Consider the following 25597-nt stretch of genomic DNA (forward strand, 5'->3'; position numbering starts at 1 on the left):
AATTAATTGTCAGCAAAAGTCTCCTGATGGTAGATGGTGGGATGGTGACAGCCCGACGTGTCGATTGTTTCTACTTGGAGTGAATTAACCTCCCGCGGTGACGCAGCTCATTTCCTGATTGTGATGCTTAATGCCGCTGATGGATGAAGGACGTGGATGCTTATTGTGAATGGCAAGCTTTTTCTTTTTTTCAGCTCTTTCAAGTGCATCTCATCGTACTGATCTACAGATGAGGCAGTAGATATGCTGATGTTGGCGTACGTGTGCTGAAAAGCAGCCAAACGATGAACTACAAATGTCCGGCGTGAGTTCACGGTCAGCCAAACAAACCAGCTTGTCTTAAACTAGCGGGGGAATTTGCCGGTTGCCGGGTTATTCCTCCTGTTTCTGACGCAGGTTTACCTGTTAGAAGAAGTGATGCAAGCCCGGAACAAGAGGCATGACTCCACTGGAAAGTATTAAATCATCAGGATGCAGATTGTTTTGGGTTTTTTTCTTGCAGTGAAATGTGTTTGTGTGAATGTTTGCGACAGACAAAGAGAAGCAGCAGCAGGCAGCAGTGCATGCCGAGGAGGAGGAGGAAGAAATACAAGATTCAGTCAGGGGAAGGGGGATTATGCTCCCCCAAGACCAGGAGCTCCTGTTGTACCCATAATGCATTACCTCTCCCTGTGATCTCTCACCTCAATTTCCAACCTCTAGAATCTGATCTGTTCCATTTGAATAATTCACCATCAATATCTCTCCCTGTCGTCTTCCTCTCTACACTCCAGCCTTCATCCTTTCCCCTCCTTTTCTTTTTTTAATTGGGCCTGAAATCATCTAGAAAAGATCACTGAAATGTCAGCAGCAGTTACGCATCTCTCTCGTTTCAGAGCTCTTCACATACTAGTGGAACTTTGAGCACTTTGCAATCTGCTCGCTGAAGGTTCTTTTCCATCGTCCCTGTCGGGCTTGTTGTTGTTTTTGTTGCTCCTCATTTCACTGTTTTCAAAAAGCAGGACGGCTTCTGTTAACAATAACAGATTCTACATTGTCTGCTCGTCCGCTGTCAAACCGAGTCCACGTACACGTCCCGCATACAAAAGCTGCAATGAAAGGACTTCAAAGGCTGCCGTCCGCCAATCTTGTCGCTTCAGAGTCCTTTTTTTTTCTCTCTTTCAAACATGCTCATAAAACGACAGGTCTGCGAGGAAACTCTGATTTCACTCTCGTTTGGTCGTTTCACGCCACTTTTAGATCTTCAAAAAGCACATCGGCGGCAAACAGTGCCTTCTTAATGCCGCATCACGGCCGAGTAACGAGGTGGAGAGGGACGTGGCGGAGGCGGATGCTGATTTTACAGATTTTCCACTTATTATGTGACTAGTCGGACACGCGGCGCTGTGAACTTAGATAACATCCGTAATTCCATCAAGTCAAACACACGTAAAGGAAATCCATTATGAGCGCGGCGTGTCGTACTCACGACAAAACACGGCCCGGCCGACGTCTTCAGACATTCCTCCAGGAGTTTCATTCGGAGTCGCTGCAGCTCTGGACTGTCCCACTCCTCTGGATCCACGCCCCAGTACAGGTCCACCACCTGGACACACACAATCACAGAATCATCTTTAATAATAATAATAATAATAATAATAATTATTACCTATTATTACCTACGAGGACGATGATGAGGATAATAATCAACAACAATCATAATGATGACCATAAATGAGCATGATGATAATAATAATAAAACAAGATGATAAGAAGATAATATTAATAATAGTAATAATGGTAAAACTGTATTTATACAGCACTTTTCAAAACAAAGTTCTGAAGTTCTCTACATTGTGTTTCAAGGGTGAAAATATTACTGGGCTGAGGCCAAAAAAAACAAAAAACTGAAATATTATAGATAAAGTCTCTGACAACAGTAACAATAAAACACAAACGTAAGAGGGTACTTTAATGTCTTTTTTATGCAGAGCATAAAAGGGAAAATTTCATATAATGCAAACAAAAATTGCAATGGGGGGGGTGCGGGTGGGTTCCCCACCAGACAGGAGGAGAGCGAGGACAACAAGCCCTCCTGCCGCCACGCGCTGGGTCTCTCATAGCTTTTATCCTGCTGACTCGGGCCTGACATGTGGCTTACAATAAGACGTATTGTGCCCTGCGGGATAAGCAGTATAGGTAATGGGTGGATGGACGGATCTGGCTGATGGTCTCTACTCCTTGGAGGATCAGGTTTTCAGCCCCTAAAATGTATACTGTTCCTGATCACATGATCCTTTCCCCCTCTTCTTCTTCTTCTTCTGGAAACCAGCAGCTAGTCTGCTTGTGGGGTAAAAAGTAGGAGTTCTTTTTTTTTTCAGGGGCCATGAGGTGAAGCCAAAGTGATTCAGCTGCTGTCTTCCTTCACGCTCTGCCGCTCACCAGACTAGCTCGTTCAGAGGAGTTAAGCCTGGCACGGTGACTGACACGTCCGCAAGTTTGGCAGAGAGCGGCGGTGACTGGCGGGCCTGTCTGCATGCAGCCGGACCGCACTGCTGCAAAACGCAGAGTTGGGGGGAGGGGGGACTCTTTTGCCTCGACAGCCTGGGAGGTATTCGCCTCTCTCATTATTGGTAAGAGCAGCAGGAGGGCTGGAGCTACACCTCAGCTCATCTGCTTGATTGTTGTTGTGAGCAGCTGTATTACTGTGGAAAGGCTGCAGCTGTCGACAAGCAGCGTATCTCCTCCACAGCCGCCGGCTGCCACTTGCAAATATTTTCATTTCACAATCCAGCGGATGCAACCTCTCACTTTTGAGAAGCTATAGGACTTCTTTGTAGCCTAAAAAAATGACCTTTCAGGCTACAGGATGAATTGTTTTGGCACCAGCAGAAGCATATAAAGCTTTACACGTCTGATTAGATCTACTTCCGTGCCCCTTTTTCTTATCCTCAACCACCAGAGGACCATTACTTTGGAAAAACTCTCCCACTCACACATGATAAGCATCCCTCATGTTGGCCTGTTGTGAAAAGCTCATTGTTCGGCACATCAGTCAAAACGCATCAGTGTCACTAATCTACTTCCAGCACACGTGTGTGTGTGTGTGTGTGTGTGTGTGTGTGTGTGTGTGTGTGTGTGTGTGTGTGTGTGTGTGTGTGTGTGTGTGTGTGTGTGTGTGTGTGTTGACAAGAACCGGAGGGAAGAGGAATGGAGTGAGATGAGCGCCCCTGATTACGACAGCTTTTCTACAGGGTTTCAGCAGGTGATTGGGAGGATGCGCTGTAATTAAAAGCTAAATGAAGACATTAGTCATATCTTGCGTGTGCGTGTGCGCGGTGGGGGACACACACTGATTCAATTTGCCCCGTCACCCACCGTGCTTCACCGGCGTGCGGAGGGATGGCGGAGATGGATGAAGGAGAAAATGACAGTCGAGGAATGTTTATCCCAAAACGGGCAAGGGCACGCGGATGAAGTTCAGAGGGAAAGTATTTGGATGGGGGATTAGTTAAAGGGTGGAGAGTGGGTTGAGGGGGGGGGGGTAACGAAGGAGCCATGCTTAGATGAAGAAAGACTCCTGTGGGACTGGATTTGGCTGGAACAGTTTCCTTGTCTTTTCGCCCTCCTCCTCTCCTGCCAGCGTCTTCTCTGCTGCTCCTCTCTGATTACCCCCCCCCCCAACCCCACCCATCCTACACTCCCCCTTAAACCACAGTAGTAGGGGTGCCGATGCTTACGTAAGAGGCGAAGCAGCTTCCGCTAAGCGGCTTTCTAATGCCCTTGGAAGACGTTTGCCCGTGGCGGGTCAAATGCAGGAGAAGCCGTTCCCTTTTTTTTTTTTCTTATTTATTGAATGTTAGACTATTAGACTTTGGGTTTATGCCCAAGATGCCCTGGAAGAAAGGGCATGAAATCAGGCGGTGGGAAAAAGGCGGAAAAACCCCACCAACAGAAAGACTCTCAGGCATAAAAAGAAGAGTAAAAATAGATACGGCACCAACATAAATATATCTTAAGCTCACTACTGCGGGCGGTTTTTATTAAGAACATGTAGTAAGTCTCTGAGAATGCTTGATTGGCCTCGTGCTGCTCGAGGAAAGTTTTTAGCACCGAATCCAAATATGAAATTTTTACCGGAATATGAGATGCATAACCGGCACCGAGGGATCACATGGAGGGAGGTTCAAACAGGGATTTTGGCCATATCGCTGTTTATGTCGCACTACGAGGCCCGTTTGTTGTTCCTCAACATTCTGTAACTTTGTTGGGTTGTTGTCAGAGGCCGTCTAACGCGGCTTTAATGATGCGAGTTGAGATCTGTTTGCGTCCAGATGGAGGTGCTCGAGAGTTAAACGAGAGCCGGCACGCTGCACTGAATTCAAATACTAGCAGATTACAAACATTCCTACAACTTGTTTGAAAGTGCTCGTCCACCGCCGTCCTCTTGGCTCAGCGAACCAACAAGAACATTAAGTAAAAAGCTTACAATTGAATAATTCTTCTTGAAGACAATATTACATGCGGGACACTCAGATCTTTATACTTTGACTGTGCCGTCAGCGTACCTGGAAGCCATGATGTATGTATATTTTTTTCCTAAAGCATGAATGGGAACCAGCAGTGAAGACCAAAGAATATGCTTCTCCTGCACATCCTCCTCCCCTCGCTGCCCTACAGCCCAATCAATGTGGAAATTAATGCAGACACCAAAAACTGCTCTGTTTAAAATAGGAGCCTTTTCAGATGAATGAAAGTGTTTTATAAACTGTATATCCTGGGGCGTACAGGCCAATCTGCATTTTAAACTAGCATAAGTCCTGACAGCGTATCCTCTGTAAGTCAACTCTAATGGTGTAAACACACTGCTTTACACTCGGGGAAACCAGTTGCTCCGACTCCATTCATTTGTCTAATCACAGAGACTGTTTTACGGCCGGTGAGTTTAACAAGACAGCCGTGTAGAAAAGCTGCTGGGTAAAAGAAAGCAGAGCTGAGCTCAACCGCGAGAGGGCTCGAAGGGCTCGATGGGCTCGAAGGGCTCGATGGGCTCGATGGGCTCGAAGGGCAAGTTCAGGTGCAACTGGACGGCATTTTGGAAAGCAACTGGAAATCCGTTTATATTCAAACAATATGAACGTCATTAATGGTGCTTTCACGCCTACTTTGTTTAATCCGGACCTTCAAGTCACTTTTTAGGTGTTGAAACTTTCTAAAACATCTCAAGATTTAGAACGACGTACTTTTTGGGATTTCAGTCCGTTTAATCGACACAGGCCGATCTCTGAGATGCGTTTTATTTTTGTAAGCCTAAGTGGTTTAAATCAAGCCATCGTGGTGGTAATGAGACATCCTCTTTACAGCATGAACACTTCTCCCACGGGTTTTTATAACTGCAGTCTAACCGAAGGCTTTCGAATGTGTTTCGTGTTTTATTTTTTGGAGTACCTTTGTTGAATGTCTGCGTCGTTGCCGCGGAGGCAGTTGGTGTGTTGATATGTTAGTGCGGAGACTGAATGGAGGAAACGACAGTGAATGGAGACAGTGGCCTGCTGCCAACGAGTGAAAAGGAACAGACTGAAAGAAAAATGAGAGAAATATAGCATCCAGGTAAACAGATGGGAGAGCGGCAAATAAACCCAGTTCATGCCATACTTTTTTTTTATTCATGTTTTTTAACTTCTGTAGTTTCAGTCTGAAAGAGATGAAGTATCTCCTGGCTAATTTGACTTGCCAGTACTTAACTACTTTCACATTCTTTGTCCAATTCCAGTTTTAAACAAACTTTGAACACAAAAGCAAAAATGAACAGCTTTTTAAATCTTTTTTAGTGGGCGACATGTTTGAAGAGCACTGCATCTTTTTTTGACAGACCCAAGCTGACAGGCGCCCCCCCCCTTCCCTCCCCTCCCCTCCCTTTTAAAGCGCAAGCATAATAGAATACATGAATAGGCTTCTTTTTTCTTTTTTTTTTAATCATGGTGAAACGTCGTCTCACCACTCATCTGGTGCCGCTTGTGTTGTGAGATGTGAGTGACAACCGTTGAACAGATTCGCACAGCTGTGGCTAGAAAACTTTTATTAGAATTACTCGGTGTGTGTGCATGTGTGTGTGTGTGTGTGTCTCGGTGTGTGTGTGATGGCCAGTAAGCTTGGCAACCACGGGAGACATCAGACCACATTATTAACAGAGCTGCTTCCAGTGGCCCCGAGATTCGGTTTAACTCCTGCTTGTGGGAGGCAGTAATTGTATTGTGAGGTGATTTACGAGTCGAAGCGATGTAAGATGGGTTGGAGGTTGGAGGTAAGGGAGCTGGGATTTTTTTTAGAGCAGCACTAGATGAGAAACTGACATTCTCACAATAAAAAACTGGACTAAGGAGCAAATCCACAGACTAATCCATGTCGTGGGAGGAAACCGGGCTTTAATATCTCGCTTCTGATCCGCTGCAGTAACACTATAAAATTTTTACTTTTTTTTGCTGCGTTTGTGCAGCTTTTGCCAACAAATATGTCCAAGAAAAGCCTCCAGAATATAAACATGTTCGAATATAGGTGTACTGCTGTATCTGACATCTACCCTTACTCATACAGTATAAATATTAGAAACCAATCAGTATAATGTAACCAATGCCAATGCCTTTTTTATTTTTTTTTTTTTTTTTTTTACTACCGTTGGACTGAACTGGATTGCTTTTAACTAAATGTGTCTAATTAACTGCAAATAGACTGCGTGTGATTCTCGACATCCAGAAATGTTATCTATTCAATGAATTCAGTCCAGTTTTATTAGATACCGAGATGCCTTTTCACTGGCAAATGACCAAACCCAGGTGTGATATCGTCGCGTGCTGCAACAATAAACTTTATGGGTTGCATCTTACGCCCGGCGCAAAGTGGAGCCAAGAAGCACAATGCAGCTGTCTCTGCTGGTTTAAGATCGACGCAGTTGTCATTTTCCTCTCCAGGGTCCATGTTGTTTGCATAGCAAACGTACTTGCACCAATCTGAGCGCCCACGGGTGTGTTGGTGGCACTCTGCCATCATGAAACAGTAGAAATCTAACCTACAAAAACTTGGTTCTTAAGACAATGACGCAGTTCAGTTATTTCATGTGCAAGAAAAGGATTTAGTTGTTTCCTCTTTGAAGAAGCATTTTTTTCCCCAGACTACTACAAGGCAAGTCCACCGTTATAATAGCAAACACACCTGGCTCTTAAAATGAATGGGAGGTGATACTCTCTCTTTAATTAGAAAAAAAAGTTTTGAATGGACTTTACACTTGTGTACTTCAGTCTGTGCACTTAGAAAATTAATGTGAAACCCCAAATGCATTGATATGGCTTCAAAAATAAGAGTAGGTAAATGTATTCAGCTAGTTTGGTTGACGATACGGTAAAAAATAACAGACTTAACTGCTCACTGCTGACACCATATGAACACAAGCAGTAATAAAGACAGAAAACTAACATATAATCCATGAGGACATTAGTGTTGGATTAAAAATGGATTTGCTGAGTTATAATTAATAGGTAGCATATTCTGAAAAATAGAGGTAGCTGACCAACTACTGCACATTACATCTATTTATAGGTCCACACTTTTGAGTCCAATTCAAAACAGACTTGTATAAAATCTCCCCAAACCTTGTTATGTAAATCATTATTAAAAAAAAAAAAAAAAATGACACCCTACCTTATACACATGAAATGAGACCCAATGAAAAATGTGTTTGGCCTAAACTAAACCAAAAAGAGAAAGAACGCCAAAGCCGGCAGCAGCACCAACTAACAAGCAGCCAAACGAGCAGGAATTCATGTCATTTAAATTAAAGTCTCTGTGTCATATCACAAAACTGACTTTTCTCCTGAGATGATTATAACACAGCAAATGTCCCAGTACCACCTTTATTTGGGTGTTAGATCCAAGATGGACGGCGGTATGAAGGGACCTGATAAAGGGCTGATGATCACATATTGCCGAGTGGCCAAACCAATAATTTAGATCGTGAAATAGTTGATATATTTGCATTAAATACAGCGATCAATGTCCGACCATATGATTGGAGAGTGAATATTTAGTTTCCTTCGAGTGAAGCCGTATTAAACCGCACCGGAACATCAGTAATCTGGTGCAGTTCCAGACGGGCGGACTCTGAACCTCCGCTGCTGCCACTCCCAAAAAACGGTTTCGCTTTTCTGCAAGATTAGTTTTAAAAACGTGAGCGTAAAAATAAAATAAAAGGGTGATGAAACGGGGATACAAATGGTATAAGGGGATCACGGAGCCTGATCACTGTTGCTGCTGTGCACTGACTGAATGAGGACGCAGCCCTCGGCCTCTGGGCTGGATTTCCGTGCCCGGCACCTCCCTCTGCATCTCCTGCGATCCTGCTCCATCCTCTTAAGGGAGCGCTCGGGATGGAAACTGAGTCAAGTGATGAGGGACCGGGGAGAATTAGGTTTCATCTGCTTGGCATATGTGTGTCAGTGTGTGCCAGCGAGTGTGTGTGTGATGGTGGAGGCGGGATTGTACATAAATTTACAATTCAAGGCAGAAAAATGAATGCAGCAAGAAAAAGAGTCTGCTCACGCGACAAGTACGTGGAAATATGATTTCACATGTGCAATAATTCATAAAAAAAACCAACGTCAAGTCGCGCACACAAATCATTATTAAGGTCCAGTCAACTGTGGTTTTAGCCGAGGTGCCAATTCTCACGTGGCGTGGATGAGGAGGATGAGGAGTTGGGGGTTTGGGTGGATGCGGAGGAGGAGGAGGAAGAGGATGGAGAGCAGTGTAAGTGAGTCATAGTATTAACTTCCAGGCCTTCTGCATAATCATTCCAGCTCATGCTTCATCACAGCGAGCTGAATCACCAGACAGACACGTGGCCACAGACACCGGAGCCAAAACGCTGCTGCCTGACTCTCCTTCTATTATCTCGCACATCTCCATCAGGCACAGTCCTTTTTTTCGGGGCCTTTCTTTCTGCCGCTCTGATTGTTCGATTCTGGCGCTCATGAACGTCTGTAAACTATTGTTCACTCCCGTGAAGTTACTCCAACCGGCTGTAGATGCAAGACATGATGTATACGAGAGGCGATTCTTTCAACGCTGCGTCGTGAATTTGTCCACAGTGGTTTGGAAAACACAGAGTGAAAAGCTCTCGGTTTCATAAACAGACCAGCAAGTTTGCTGAATGCGACCATGTGGGTGAATATTTGCAAGAGAATGAGCGACATGCCGACGGAGGTTTGGTATCAATACTTTAAGGTGATAAAATTGAACTTTTCTGCACTAAAATGTCCAAAAAACGAGGAGAACTATCTTCGGTTAGCTGCGTGTCAAACACGTCTGTCGAAGTGTTTTACGGATGCAACTGGGTTCGTTTGAGGTTCTTCAGGACGTTTCACCTCTTCAGGTCGAACTCACTGGTGTGAGAAGTAAAAAGCCTGGAACTCCCCGTCAGTCAGTAAAAAATTAGACAGCCTTCGGGATGAGAGCTGAAATATCTTTAAGAACCTCAAACGAGTCCAGTTGCCGTCAGATATAACACCTTGATATGTTGTTGTGTTGTGTACTTGAATTATCCAAAATGTTTCCAACAACGTTCAAACCCAGAAAAACCTGTAATTTTAGTCGAGGCAACGGCCCGTTTCATCCGGCTGTCTGTCAGTGGCTTCGTACCGGCATTACTTCCTTATAACTTTAGAGGGAAACACGGGAAAGATTGAAGCACTTCTAATTGACTGAGCTTCACCTCCATCATGGCAAATAAACCACATGTAATATATGTACCATTGTCATTGAAGGAGGCAGAGGAGTAGCTAAATATGACACCGAGCAAGAGACGGCATCGCTAGCAAAGTAAAAGATCGATTTTTTTGTTATTGGCGATGGTGGTCGTTTCTCCCATGAACTCCCATGATCCTGCGCTGCTTCATGATGCTATTGAACTCCATCTGCTGGTCTTGTTTTGATTGAGATACCAAATGTTTCAGAGACAGGGATGGTTGAACTCGGCCTGCTGTTCCCAGACCCAAATTTACCAGGTGAATATACGAGTCTGGCTCCAGTCCATAGAGAATCATTTCTGGTCGTTGCATCCAACTGGGTGCAGACCTCAGGTTCATTTTGACACAGTTGGAGAAGCCTTAAACCAATCAGTAAAGCTTGACTTCAGCTTTACCACACTTGTCGCTGATTGGTCCGCCCTTCAGAGCGGCTGCCGCACATTAACCACAGGATATTTCACTTTTTTCTTTTTTATTTCAAACAACCCTCGTTAGACAGGACCTTCTTGAAAATGGCCTCCGACTCCTTCAATCAAGCTGCTATTACAAAAGCCCATGTCGGGACCCGAGCTGCTCGTTCTGACTACTGTTAACATCACAGACAGGCAGCGAAGGACTTTGTACTCCAACACAAACACATATTTAAACTTTGCTAATCTCTGTGTAGCCATAATTTAAAAGTGTTTTTACTTGTCAATCACGTCAAATACTGATTTTAATGACCATTTAAGGGATTCATGGTTGATTTAAAACAACAAGCCATCATTCATTAGCATAGCGTGTTCCTCTTTATTCCCCATAAACCTACTGAAAAAAAGTGCATGTTTTTTTTGTCTGCGATATTGCTCAAATAATAAGTAAAGAACGTACAAACAGGATTCTGTAGCTTCCTCAATCACTAAAATCGGAACGAGACCCGACTGTAACTGTCTGAACAAACCTTCTGCATACAGAGGAGGTTTTCTAAAATACTACGGTTGTACGTCTTTTATACAAAACCTTTCGAGCATGCGCTCCGAGCTGTTTGTGATCCCAACATTGCTAGCGTGAAATGAGAATTATCTGCCGACACCCTTCTGACTGCAGTTTTGTGAAACAATTCACGGGTCACAAGTCCCCCTCATCGGAAACAAATCTCCACAAATCCTTCCAGGAACAATCTACGGCAGAAATCTGCTCCTGACTCGAGGGCTCTCCTGGATTTGTCAAACAAACAAACCCCTGATAGTGATCTTTCTGTGTTTACCGACAGCGATTTGCAATGCAAATGACGGCGATCAGCGGACAACACGGGGAGAATGCGGCAGTTCTCCGACGACAACAAAGGGAAAACCCCTCGCCTCATGCTGCCTTATCCACAGATAGATTTGTGCCAGCCTCCGCCGATGGACGCCTTATCTCCGCTGGCCTTCTGTACGCTTAAAGGTACACGGACCTCTGCATGGAGCTTCGGGGGGGGGGGTTCGCTCCAGGTGCCGCTCCGGGTGCCGCACAGCTGTGTGAGCCATGATGTAGATTTAGAGGCTCTGAACAGTCAGCGCTGGCAAACTAATGCTCTGGAAGTTACAGGTCTGTGGAGCTGCTGCAGAGCAGGACGTGAGAGGAATTAAGCACAGGAAACAATAAAGGAAGGTAGTCGCTTACCTGGAATTCAATCCCATAGTTCTCCCTGCAGAAGTCTCGTAGTTTGGGATAGACGTGCTCTTTCAGTGCATTCCTCTCTGCTTCTGTGTCTGAAAACAAAACACAAGAGGAAATGTTAAAGTGTTCTGCAAACGTGATACAAAACTTTAAATTAACTAGACTAAATTACGCAATTTACACGGCTTAATCGATTAAAGGGATAGTTCAGCACGTTGGGAAATTCACTTGCGTATGGATTTAGAGCGCAGAGCCAATCATTATCTTAGCTTAGCATTAAACATGATAACATTATGGAAGGAGTTTAAAAATTCTGCCGACTCACTATAATCTGACACTGGATGTTTGAGGCCAATACTGATGTGATAATGTGAGAGAAAACATTCAATGTAATGAGTTCCCAAGATGATATCTTTAAATTCCTTCTGTTGTTTAACCAACATTCTCTGGAGCTCCACCAAGAACAGGCTGTTTTGTGTTTGTGTCTTTTAAAGTGTATTAATATCAATGACGCTCTCTTTTGATTGGCTGACTTTTTGGTGAACATATGACATGGAAAAACACAAACTGCTTCATAAGGCTGTTTTTTTTTTTTTTTTTTGTGGACACTTTCACAGTATTCATACGGCACATAGCCGCAAAAAGAAATGAATTCATACAATATGGAGCTTTTATTCAATTAATTGTTTCACCTTTTACAGCATTGAAGCCAGAGTCAGCACCTTATCAGCGTGTATATGAATCTAATTTTTAATACACTTATAAAAACCTAATTATGCAGAGAAGCCAGTGACACACGCTGTTGAAGAATGTGGGATTGTCCAGCATTACAAAGGCAGTGATGATGTTGGACAGTTGGAGTGTCACACAGTGAGTGCCCACGGCTTCTTGTTGTGTCCCATTTTTTTTTATTTTTTTATTCCTCCTCTCCTCTCCTCTTTTATTTATTTATTTATTTTTCCACTATCTTCCAAATGGTTACTGTAATGTACTTGGACAGGCCCAGTCTCTTCCTCCCTCTCTTTTTCTGAAGGGTGTGGACGGATAGTTAAAAACAGAACATGCCCAACAGAGAGGCCCAATGTGACCACGTAGCGGGCACGCACACGCACGCACACGCACGCACGGTGGCGCGTAAACAGCCCCTCAGCTGCTAACCGTGTCATACGCAGCATGAGTGGAGGAGCCCACAAATTTAGTCTGACGTATGTATCTCTGGTCTATCTTTAGTAAGGCTTTGGGCCCCGACCGTGCATGTATCCGCCCACAGCTACCCGAGCAAAATGTCAAATCAAAACCCAAACGGCTGTAATAGTATGCAAATTAAATAAATGGCAGTTGCCGCATCAGTGGCCCTCTCATCCCGTTTCCGTCGGCGACACGTTACAGTACAATAAACGTATAATATCATCCGGTGACACGGGAGACGACGTCGCTGCAAAAATAGCAGCGTTTAGGGAATTTCCATGAAACCTGTTTGTGCTTTGGAAGTGTTGAAATCTGCATCTTGCTGTGCTCCGTCTTGATGTGACCTGACAGACTAAACGGTGTTGTTGTTTGTATTGTGCTGATAACGGCTACATGCCTCTCTGCCTCACTTTTTTTTTTTTTTTTTTTTTTTTTTGGTGGGATGATGATGAGTTATGGCAGCCTGGCGTGTGTGTGTGTGTGTGTGTGTGTGTGTGTGTGTGTGTGTGTGTGTGTGTGTGTCCCTCCCTCCATATATTCCAATCTGTTTATTTCAGTAGCGCAGACCAATCTATCTCTTCTTTCAGATATATGTCCCGTCAGCTCTATTTATTTTCTTTCTCTCTTCCTTTTCTTTTTTCTCCTCCTGTCGTCTCTTTGAGCAACTAACGGGCAGTCAATTGAACACAGGAATGCAGCCAAATGTCCCTGATGTTTTCCGTCTTTCTTTTATACTTTATACTTTTTCTTTTAGACTAAAATATAAAAATAGTAAAAAAAAAAACTCCACATTAGAAGTTCTCTGAATCCAAGATGAAATCTTGAAATTGCTTATTTTGTCCAAACAACACTTCAGAGCTCAAAGTTATTTTTGATTTAAAAGTGATATAAAACGTAGAAAGCAGAAAATCGCACTTTCGAAACGCGGCAACCAGTGAATGATTTGGCTTTTTAGTTTGATATGTCCACGTCGGCGCAAATCACGTTACCTAGCAACAGTGCAACCGGTGCAGGACACCGGGGCCATCGGGCCACTGGCGGTCAGCACACGTAATCCTGTACACACTGGGAGTACATCTTTTTATTTTTATTTTTATTGTTTTTAAATATATATTTTCTTTCCACAGCTCCCATTTCCCAGCATGCCCTCTATCCATTGTAACTTTTAAGAATAAAGCAGCCGAATGAAATAGGTGTTTGTGAGTTGTAGAATTTTTATTTTTTTTGGAACATTTCAAGAAAGACAAATTCAGACAGCCTACACGTGAGCTTTTCAGCTAATTGGACAAGAAGTTCACAACATTAGTTAAACGTGTGCGCACATGAGCGAGCGCCTGTGTTTGGGGCCCAAGAAAAATGTTTGCACCGGGGCCGACCACGCACATGTTCCTCTGCAGGCTACTCCGTATTAAAATGTCCTCGCTAACTCGAGCCTAAAACTCCTTCGTCCAGACAGCGGTGACTCTGCAGCTACTCTCTCCGAGTCTCATCAACAAGGCTCTTACAATCACTGCGCGCTCATCGATCTACACCGACTCTCCAGAGGCGCTCGGTATCCACGACTGCTCAGAGATCTTTGATTAAAAGAGAGACAGAGAGAGCGGTCAGAGTGTTTTAGCTAATTGATCGATGCCGTGACAGCGTGGTCATCCACCTTAATGTGGATGTGACAGTGTGTGTGATTTCATATCCGCTGCGGAGATCCTCGCCTTCACCCCGAAACCGTAGAGGTGACAGAATGTCAATTGAGGTCCTCACAGCGCGTTGAATAAATATATTTAAATTATTCAGCAGAAACATGTCTTAAACTGAACGGTGTCTCTGTGACCCTGAATAATCTCCAACGCGTCAGTGCTTCCTCTCACCTTCACTCTACTGGAGCAAAGGCAGAACTCTCTGACAGATTCAGTCCAGACCGGAAGTATTTGGACAATTAATATTGAACAACACATTCAATTTTTACATGAGAAAGTAAAACCTAAACAGATAGTGGCTGAATTATAAGGGTTGAAAAGTGATTTGGGCATTTGGCCACATCTGTAAATGTTTTCCTGAGCAACTGTGTCCCATTTCAATGTTAGTTGGGACACATAAGATGTCTTCAAGTTGTTTGGGAGTTTAGATGGATGTTCTCTGTCAATATGAGGAGTAAAATATAACCAGTAAGGAAGATAATAATGAAGCTCCATAACGGTCTATAGAAAGTCGTCAGTTTTGCTCAAATCAACAGTTGGGTATATTTTAGAGGAGAAAAAAAAAGGCAGGAGAGCACAGGAAAACTAGAACATGTTAAAATACCTGGTCGACAAAAGAATGACCGGAACATCATTTGCATGCTGAAGAAAAATCTCTTTTATATCTGCAGAGCAAGTCAAGAACTCTCTCCAGGATGTAGGCGTGCATGTTTCCATGTCAGCGATCAAGAGAAGGCTTCATGACCAGAACGTCAAAGGATTCGCAACCAGATACGAACCTCCTACTGAGCCTCAGAAACATAAAGGCCAGATTGCAGTTAAAAAAAGAAAGTGGTTGTGTTTTGTGGGCTGGTGCTGCTCCATGTTTTTCACTTTAGTTCTGATCTGGTTCACATTCACGCTGACGTTTTACTAATTCAGTCTGCGTAGAATAATAATTGTCATACTGAAAAACGACCTGCGCGCTGATTGGACTGGTTTGGTGATGTCATCCTGCATCATCGTGACCCAAATGGGAAATCAAATTCTGGGGACTGACAGCAGCTCTGTCTGTACTTCATTGCTTCCCATATGTATATTTGTGTTCTCTCGAGGCATGCAGAGCTTATGCAAAATAACTGATGGTGAGCATTATTAGGGTCGTACCGTAGGCTGCAAATTGGCTGCAACGCTTTGAATAATGAAAAACTGGTGGAGGCAGGACAAAAGTGGAAAAACAGAAATATTTTTGATGACTACTGTGGGACTTAATGACCCGACAGACCCCCAAATTGAACTGCTTTGTTTGAGTGATGCGGGTAAAAATCCCCTGACTCACACGCTGACATGTATATATGTTACCATGGTCACCAAATGTTTTAAGTCAAATCCAGACCTACGATTTTTGAATAGATATTAAATGATAAAAATTCTATTTTAGGCGACTGTCCTAAAAAATAATAATCAATGTTTGGTTTTATGGGTTATTGGAAGTGATGCGCTACAACCGCCAGAAGGTGGCGGTATTTCACCTGAAGACTGTTCGCTAACCGGCGTTAAATAACAAAAGCTGGAGAAGGAGAGCGCGTTACTACCCGGCTCCGGTAAAACGTGTGCGGCAGAGTGAGATTAGGCACTTCGGTACAAACAGGAGAAAACATCCAAAGACTACAACAACTGTCAAAAAGTTTGAATAACTTTCAAATCGTGACGATTGAATACTATTTTTTCTTAAAATGCCTGAAGCTGTTCTAAAATATCAGAGTAGACGACACAAGAGCAAAAAAGTAGAGCAGTTCTCTCTCAGGATTTGCAATCTAAAGTTGTTGCTTGAAAACCTCCAAGTTGATGACATTCACTGTCCCGCACCAACCTGACCGATCTGGACCTGAACCGCAATGATGCAAACGCACACTCGGTGAGCAAATCGATACCGAATGACCTGGAAGACGCTCGCAGGCAAATTGTGGCTGCGTAAACCGGCCGACCATAAAGGCCAGATGTTCCTGCATTTCCTGAGCACAGGTCATGTGAACACCGCTGACTCGAGATGAAGGAAATCCACGGCAGGTTATTGCACCACCACCCACGCCTAACGATAAGCACCGAGGGAACACGGCGGTTTACAATAAAACGTGATGTTGGCCTGGGTGTAACCGAGATGGGGGAACTCCTCTGTCTCTCTGCCAGTAACTTAATGGGCGTTTGATTAAATAACCAGAAGAGTGGCTGCATGCAGAACCGGCGTTGGTCTACCCAACATAAAAATGTGTGAGAACAAAGTTCACCGGTTAACAGCTGGGCCAGCAGCTGTTGTCTTAAAAGCCACCAGTGGGGTATTCGGAGTTCACCGTGTTCGCATCAATGCCAGAAACGCACCAGACATTTTACAGCTCGGTTATAATGAAATGTGATGAATGAATGATTTTTTTTTTTTTTTTTTTAAAGACTCTTCCATGTGTAAAAGACAGTTGGTAACCATGGACACAGCAGGTTATCTTGTGATTCATTGAAGTTTCAGACCCAGATATGTTGCCTCCTGATTAAACCTCAGACCAGTAACTCTATTAGTTCAACCTTGATGTTTTCAAACATGCCAGATTTATATGTTCAATGAAGTCCTGGAGTTTGAGCTGGGCAATGAAAAGGTGTCATGCAACTTGATTGAAAGTATCAGAACAGTGAACATAGTTGCAGCAACTTTAGTCTCAAGTCGGCTCTTTTGTTGAACCTCCGAAGCCCCGGGCTGCTTTTTTTTGTTCAGTCAGTAGCAGCTGCAAAACTTTAAGACCAAAATGAACGACCTCTATGATTCAGAGACACTTGGAAGAATTATGAAACACATTAAGTTTTCTTGTCATCATCCCGAGGCCAGAGTGAGATTTGGAAAAACTCCAGCAAATAGCAGCCTTATAACAACTAGTCAGTAAACACTGAGATTATTGAGCCTGTTTAAAAAAAAAAAAAAAAAAAAAAAGTCTCCACTGTAACTTTACCAAGTTTGATGCAACAAAAATGAAAGATAAGAAATACTTCTGACTTTTTAGCCTCGGTAATACTCGACAGCCTCTTCAGTCTTCGGGTTCGGAGGTTTGACGTATTTCGGCGGCTCCACGTGCACGAAGTTAGTGGGAAGCTGCTGAATGTTTTTTGCTTATTTTGTATAACTTTACAAACACTATTTGATATAATTTTGTGATCTGATAGAAAACAGTTGTTCTCTTTAGTTTTTAGAGGGAAGTTTATCCTGTTGACTTTTTTGTTTGTTTCTCCCTCACGTCTATTTTATACCAACACGAGGAGTCTAATCGCCAAATCAACACATTGTATTTTCAATAAATATCAGAATACATCTTTAATCTTGGAAACGGTCACTTTTAGGATCCCTGCGTGCTTTATTGTAATTCGTGCTCGTGTCCCTGAATTAGGAAATTGCAGTTGAGTTGTTAAATAGTCATGTAGTTTGTGAAGTGAAGCTGCAACTGCTCAACTGTGGTAAATGTATTAATACATTTTTTTTTTCTTTACCTCTAAAGAATGTTTGAGGACTAGTATAGAGTTCTCCTCCCACCAAGTCCATAAATAAACATGCATTAACTGGAAGCAAACCTAAATGGTGAAGGGTTCCTAAATTCAATAAGAAAATGAATGAATCATTCAATGGAAGCTGCTGGTTTTCACTGTCAATTATCAGTATCAAGCCTCAAAACTGTTTCCCAGCAGAGTCCTCGACATGCACATGAAATAAAAGTCCCATTATTTTTTAAACCGCTCGCAAGCCACACTTGTTTTCAAGGTTAATTATGTCGGTTATAAGAGGATAATCACTATGTAATTTTACTCAGGTGTATCTAGCTGGCTGCTCGCTATCATCACCATCGTTCCCTGATGAAATATTTTTACAGTGTGTTCCATGAAATTGGCTTGGACACCCGGGGAGTTAAACGAGTATGCCAAACGCTGAATTTATCAGAGCGACGTCCTGGGGGTGCAGAATTGCTCCACAGCACTCTAGAAAACTCGGAGAGAGGTCACTTAGAAGGCTGCTGCCAAACCAGTCGGGAGTGAGCTACCCTGTCTTCCTTCAGGAGGAGAGCAGAGGCGAGGAGGCAGGAGACGCCTCGAGAGGGGAGGAATCAGCCAACTAGCACGCGTCATAAAACTTGCCGCAGAATGGGCTTGTCCAAAACTCCAGCACTCGCCAGACCCAGGAAAAGCAATTCATTCAGCAAAAAAAGCCCACCCCTGACATCGTCTCTCAACCTGCCATCGCTCCACCTGTCTCCTTTATTCTCGTTCACCAGACTCAATTCAAAAAAGTGGATAATTAGGAAGACAGAGAAAGAGATTTTTAAAGCAAATCCGAGCTAAGGACCTGAAGATAAATAGAGTGAATTAGAACGGTGGGAATAATTGTGGGGTTGAATGTAATGTTATTAGTCGTCTCTGTGGTGACATCCTGCAGCCTCGATGATGGTGCGTTGGAGGGTTAGAGGATTTTATGTATCATATCCCGAAGGCCTCGTGCTTTTATCAACTGCAAACAGCTTAAGTGATTGCTTGCATACAAATAGCTGGCTGAAACAGGCGATGCCAGAGCCCCTGAGGTGGCTACAGCAAGGTAATGGAGTTGTCTTGATATGCTTATATGGATCTCCATGAAAACACACGGGCGGGCACACACACACACACACACACACACACACACACACACACACACACACACACACACACACACACACACACACACACACACACACACACACACACACACACACACACACACACACACACACACACACACACACACACACATCGACCAATGAGACAGGCTGCATAATGCACGGAGCGTTACACACACACACAAATAAATCACGTTAGGCTTTTCTCTGGTTTGTCGCTGCCGTCTGGCTACTGGCAAGAACAGATAGTGGGGTTTTTAATTGATCGGCTGTGGCTACACACACACACACACACACACACACACACACACACACACACACACACACACACACACACACACACACACACACACACACACACACACACACACACACACACACACACACACACACTCTGATCCACCTGAGCCAAGAACTTGAATAATTAATTAACATCATGGAAGGAGAATGTAAATTCACTCAAATTAGTGGTTTGGCTTCACATTTTGGCAAACAGTCGCTTTCAGGAAATCACGATCAAAATAATTAAAGGAAATTCAACCAAGCGTCGCAGTATTTACGAGAACTCGCAATTTTGCAAAATTGGCTATTTCTCAAAATGTACTCGATAGAAGTTCTGCCTTCTGCCACAAACGACGCCTTTCCAAACCAAACTTTGATTTGTCAACACCAATAAACTCCTCATTTACATTTCAAGTGAGGCTCTTCGACTTTTCAAACCGCAGGTGAGTTGACTGGTAAACATAGCTAAACGGGAAGTGACGGGGATCATGGGAAACGTGGTTTTGTCATGAGAATTAAGCCACCAAATTGTCTCGTAGTTTGGTGAGTAGTTTGGTCGTAGGTAGAAGTCCTACTGTAGCTGCAACACCTAAATGTAATAGGGTAATATCTGAAAAAAAATTGCCAATTCCCACAAGTTAACTTTCTATTGTGACTTCTGCATGCTGTGTTGATTTCTAAAAACTACTTTTTAGCATCAAATTCTTCTGGGGAAGAAAATGGGCCTTTTTTTTTCTTCTTTTTAAAAAAAAATTCCAATACAAATTGAGTGTCATGCCCCTTTTTAGGCGACACAAACAAAAACCGCAGAGGTCTGTGAGGGTAAATACAGCGGTGGCAGAGTTTCACAGTTGTCTGTGGCTTTTTTGATTGAGGGCATCAGGGTCAGTGTTTTCATCAGAGCCATAAAACACAAGAGCACAATACCATTTTTGGATGCTGTAGCTCAAAGCAGAGAACCCCCCCACCCCCACCCCTCACTCCGGCCCACCCATTACACACAGACATAATAAAAAATAAAAAGTGCAGTTACGATCGTGCGACGGCTCTATTCACCTTTCTTGTCTAGTATTACAAATAGTGACAATACGGGGTTGTGTGTGACGTATATTTTGTTGAATGAGGAAGTTTTGTCAAAGCACTCATTGCTCACACATCTACTTCTTTCACTAAATGTGCAGCGTCATGCCTCTGGTGGGATTTTAAATAAAAAAGGGTGATGCTGAAGTAGAGATGTGGATTCGAACTGTGACTGAGTGGCCAATAAAATGCCAATTTCATCCACTTGGTCCACGTTATTGGACCGCCTGTCGGATTAGATCATATTCTACATGTACAGTAAGGTAAATGGTGTTGAATATGTGCATGGACAGCCCCTCTAGTGAACATGGAGATGCAGGGCTGAGGGCAGACCTGGGTCACGCATATAAATACTACGTTTTACTTGTATGTAGCAGCAGCAGTGAGGGTTTGTCATGCAGTAAAGACAGTTTGGAAGTACAGGAGCGTGTCTGAGAGCAGTATGAATGTGTTTTGTAGCTGACAATGTCTCTAACAGACTGAACTGATTTGATCAAAGTGGGGGAAAGTCTGCCGTGTTTCTGTGCTACTGTTTGAAGTCAGACAGAAAGCGTACCTCCATGGCTTCATTACTACGATATGGCACACGGATCCCAGCATCAGTTGGCTGGAAACAGCAGCTCATAATTAGCTCTCTTAGACGCGTGTCTTTCCATTTGTGCCGACGGCGTACAAAGAACTACCTCTGCTCCGTTTTTTTTTTTTTTTCCCATCCGCATGCAGATCGGAGCGTTAAATTCGTGCTGAAACGGGATGCCCTGAATGACTGAGTCAGCTACAGGTGGCTAAACAATGCCAGACTTCTCCTGCGGCGCCCTAACAGTGCAATAATCTGAGGTCAACTCATTTGTGTTGGTTTTTTTTGTGGATTGTTTTGGCGTCTACAGCAATTTGCTCACTGAAGGAAAGCGAATGACAGTGATGTATCGACAAACGCATCCTCCTTTCTTTAATCCTTGGCATGTCCTCCTTCTCGCTCTCCTCCCTTTCTCTATTACTCGCTCATAGCCTACTCTACTTCCCTTGCCTTGTTTACTCCAGTTTTACTGAGCCTATTTTTACCCCCTTGCCCACAGGGCATATTCAAATACAGAGCTGCAACTGGGTGTCTCCCTCACGACCCAACTGTCTTGCACTCTGCTCACACCATGTGTTGAAAGCAAGCTGTTGTTTCGTTGCAATTATTGGAATACACATGCACTCATTTGTTTTTGTCAAGTTGTCATATGGTCAGATGTAACCTAATTCAAGATATCATAAGACTACTATTAGATATAAGTGGGTCTTTTAAAATGTCAGGGGTCAGGGGTCAGTGCCCCGTCAATAGACTACATCTTGATCTGTGATTCCTGACTTTTCTCACAAAAAATAAAAGACCTGAATCAATACTGGATCACCGTCCAAATGCATTAACCTTATTCTGTAGTTCAAGACGCTTGAGTCAAATTCATGTGGCTGAATGCAGTAAATTTCACTTGTGATTTCTTCACTCGTTTTCCCAGCAGAACATTTAAAAAACATTTGTAAAAGCTGGAGAGTGTTAAAAGCTGAAATATTTGTGAAATGAATCGTCTGTCATTGTGAGGCTTCACTAGAGTGTGGGGAGGGGGGGGGGGGGCTGTGGAGAAGGGTGTCAGGCTGCCTCTTACCGTCGGGGTTGGCACTGACGAAGACCCGGACGCTGCGGCCGGTGGGGACGTGGTGCGGCGGCAGGGCGTTGATGTTGCCACTGATGGCCGCCCTGCGCAGCGCCGACTCCCGCGGGCAGGGCTGCCTGCTCCCCACTCCCGACGGCCACATGGGAGGCGACTTCCAGCGTGGCTGTAGACACGCACGCACACCAACAAACACACACACACGCACACAGAAGGGGAGGGGGAGGGGAGGGGGGCATGTTAGCGCGGCCAGGGGCGCACACGCAGGCACATGGATAGACGTGCATGTTTACGCGCAGATTCCCCTGATCCAGCCACACACAAGAGGCGTTAATTATGGCAAAGGCACGGAGCTGCAACTAATAGGTTTTTAATTGGCTACTAACTTTAACAACATTTACAGGCACCAATAGGATTACAGGCGAGGACGTGCAAGAATATGCTCCACTTGTCCAAGTTAGGATTTCAAACGCGGTCTCTGATTGCTCGTTTCTCACTTAAATTAAAAAAATAAAAAATAAAGGTTAAATACGTGGCAACAGTCCACTTTGCCATAGTCATAACGCCCCGGACACACACACACACACACACGCGCGCGCGCGCACACATCCACACACACACACACACACACACACATCCACACACACACGCACACATCAATCAAGTTAGGATGGATCTGCCAAATCATCTCCAAAACACAGGAATGACACTGAATGTATTTGTTATTGCATTCATGTAATAATAGGAGATTACGCACAGCCTACTACCGTCATGGTGCATGCGTAATTTGTATACATGTCCTTGGACGCATTCATGAATTTTCATGCCACTGTGGGACAAACAGACAAACAGAACGAGACGATACAAAAAAAAAAAAAAAAAAAAAAAAAAAAAAAAAACCTCGAATAGACGAGCAAGGCAAGCATCAGTCGTATTCCCACCCCAGAGAAGATGCTTGTAAAGGCGAATAACCGCTAAGAATGGTTATTCCGCCAGGAGCAGATGTCAAGTCGCTGGTTTTCTGGAGTTGGTCTGTCCTGAAATCTTTGTTTCAAAGACGGAAAACCTCGAAAAAGACAACAAAAAGCAAGGGGGAAAGTTGGGTAGTCCACTACTGACCACTACAGCAAATCCTCTGAAAACAGACAACTAAAAATCAGTGAGGCACCGCATCCACAGAGAGTACTTGACTACTAGTGATGCTGGAGACAGGCACAACAACAGGATACTTCTTGTTGCTCACATTCATTCGCTTCATTTCGTGGCTTCCGAAAATATCCAAGCGTCGAGGACGGTAAAGGGAAGATAAAAACGCCCATCAGAGTTGCTGTGACCGAGGGACGACGTCGGGAGACGGTAAGACGGACGCCGTGGTTCGGTGTGCTCTCCTTGGCATCCTGCTGTCTCTGCGAGCCGACCGAGCTCTGAGAGACACCGGAGAGTGTGTGAAGTCCGCAAAAATAAGACGGCGACGAGCGGTTGATAATTTCAAAATAAAACACCAATTTAGGTTTATAAAGTACAGTGCGCCGTACGTGTACCTGGCAGGCTACTAAAAACGTGCACGTGAAAGCAGCATAATTTTCAAAATGATATTTTACTTGAAGTGCTGTTTTTTTTTTTGGACAGCTTAAAGCCCCAGACTCACCTCGCCTTCGTCCCCTGAAGCGACGCTTTTACGTTGAAAGTCTTATTATTTACTTCCGGCCGGGATCTATCTGTTCGCGTTCTCCTTGATGGAGGTGACAGAGAGGCTCTGGATGCTCTTTACGCCTTCCTCCCTCCTCTCCTCCCTCCGGACTGGTACTCACCCGGTCCCTGTTCAAATTGCATTGGACCGCAGAGTCAGCAGTGTGCTTCCGTAAATGACGTTACAACCATTTACAGTCACGAGCCTCATAAAGCAACGGTCAGCGTTTATATCCTCCTTTTCCACCCAGTTAACACAGAAGAAAGTTGAACCACAGACATTACATTTTTTAAATTTTAAATTTTTTAAATTTTTTAAAATTAGTTTTGACCAAAATTTGACTAAATATGAACCATTTGCTAATGATGACATTGCGAGTTTACCTGACGCGCTGGTTCGTTTAAGCACATGTAGTCTCGCGAGATCACCAGGCAAAAACGCGAGATAGTTTAAAATCAGGAAAAAGCAGACAGCAGACTTTTCTGTCCCTGCAGGAAAACTTTGAAGTATAAAACATTTAAATATGTACGTTTTTACACCCTGCTGCCAAGGTCGATGTCTTATTTTAATTGAGTAACTTGTAGGCCTTAATGCGTTACGTTATTTTTGAGTCACCCGAGTGTCCTTTTCCGTGGATGTGGGAACAGCAGTTAGAGGAGGAAGGGGAAGAGGAGGAGGAGGAGGAGGGGTTTGAATTAATTGCTTTATCGATAAATGTACCTCTGCTCTGCAGCTTCTGGTTATTCGCGCTGGAAGTTTTAAGTGCATTGGATTTGTACTAAACGGAATTGATTACTGTGCTGTTCTTGTGAGGTGGAAACGCTGAACCATATATTTTTTCTCCCCTCTCAGTCTCGGCGTTCAAGCATTTCTCTGACTGTGATAAAGAGCGTGTCTGTTGACTGAACCTTAAGGTCAGCCTCTGCACTAATGCTTTTACATTATGATCATATACAAGAAAAATTGGACTATGGATGCATCATATCCTCGGTTAACATATTCTCCACTAATTTTTTTTTACCATCTTACTGAGATTTTTAAGTCACTCTGCATATATTCTCTCACCCATATCTCTCTCTTTTACATAGCCAGAACTTAAACAATGACAACAAAGGAATAATTAAAACGTTTTAAATAGATGATTGAACATAGCATAATGGACAATTGCGAAGAAACATTGCCTGCCGCACTAAATGCACCATGATATTCAAATATAACTCATCTAACTTATCTTTGACAGATTTTAAAGCCTAGAGGACAAATGACCGTGACTGCAAATAAGACAACATTTCCATAAGATAAAACAATTCGACACAGGATGACTTACTGTTGACTTACTGCTGCAGGTCCGGAGGATGAATCTTCTCTGCAGCCTCACACCGACCCATTTAAGGCAGCCTGCAGGGCCACCAGCTCACACCAGAACAAAACTGAGACTCCGGAAAAGCTCAAGTGGAACATCGGGGACCGCAGCCTTGTTCCCAACAGTGTTGTGACCTTTCTTTACTTGATTGTTCCGCTCCCTCTCATAACACCCAGTCGGTTAATCACGAGCACACCTGCACTGGATTAGTGCCGCGCAGTCCTTCCGAAAGGATACGCAGCTTGTTGGCGTGATGTGACGTGGCGAGTCAAAAAATGGTGTAAAAATGTTTAATTTCTGGAATGTTCCAGGGCTGCCGTCCAGCTCTGCCCCCTTAAATCATTTAGCATCGCTCCCCAGTTTGTTTGCCCCCCCACCGAGCGTGACACCTTTGGGTGAGTGTTGGAGCATGCGTGCGCATTCAAGCATGTGTGCAATGACTGTAAGTTGTTGAGTTGTTTGGCATCTATGTATGTGTTCCTGTTCCCCAAACCCCGGACCACTCAAAGCGAATGTGAGTCACAGCAGTGACGAGATGTGATGTGTCACCTGGGAGACACACAGACA

The 25597-nt window shown here is 43.8% G+C and overlaps 1 protein-coding gene across 5 annotated transcripts in view; it reads right to left on the minus strand.

Moving 5' to 3' along the window:
* The window catches only part of LOC138626182 (NACHT and WD repeat domain-containing protein 2), a 49148-nt gene extending 24065 nt beyond the window's left edge, over nt 1-25083 (minus strand). The window contains exons 1-5 of one of the 5 annotated variants that reach the window (XM_069707663.1): nt 24995-25083; nt 23626-23795; nt 21972-22143; nt 11421-11509; nt 1469-1585 (exon numbers count right to left, since the gene is read on the minus strand). In XM_069707663.1, the coding sequence (XP_069563764.1) occupies nt 1469-1585; nt 11421-11509; nt 21972-22122 (357 nt within the window). In that variant the 5' untranslated portion in view covers nt 22123-22143; nt 23626-23795; nt 24995-25083. Of the gene's footprint in view, nt 1-1468; nt 1586-11420; nt 11510-21971; nt 22144-22363; nt 22474-22877; nt 23176-23220; nt 23389-23625; nt 23796-24994 lie in introns of those variants that run through there. The other 4 variants (XM_069707660.1, XM_069707661.1, XM_069707664.1 and 1 more) reach the window with 4 other exon arrangements.
* Between the last annotated feature and the right edge of the window lie 514 nt (nt 25084-25597).

This window comes from Brachyistius frenatus, unplaced genomic scaffold (genome assembly GCF_029030835.1).
Source record: "Brachyistius frenatus isolate BFR_SWC_R1_liver_20210118 unplaced genomic scaffold, ASM2903083v1 Contig_70, whole genome shotgun sequence".
NCBI lineage: Eukaryota > Metazoa > Chordata > Actinopteri > Embiotocidae > Brachyistius > Brachyistius frenatus.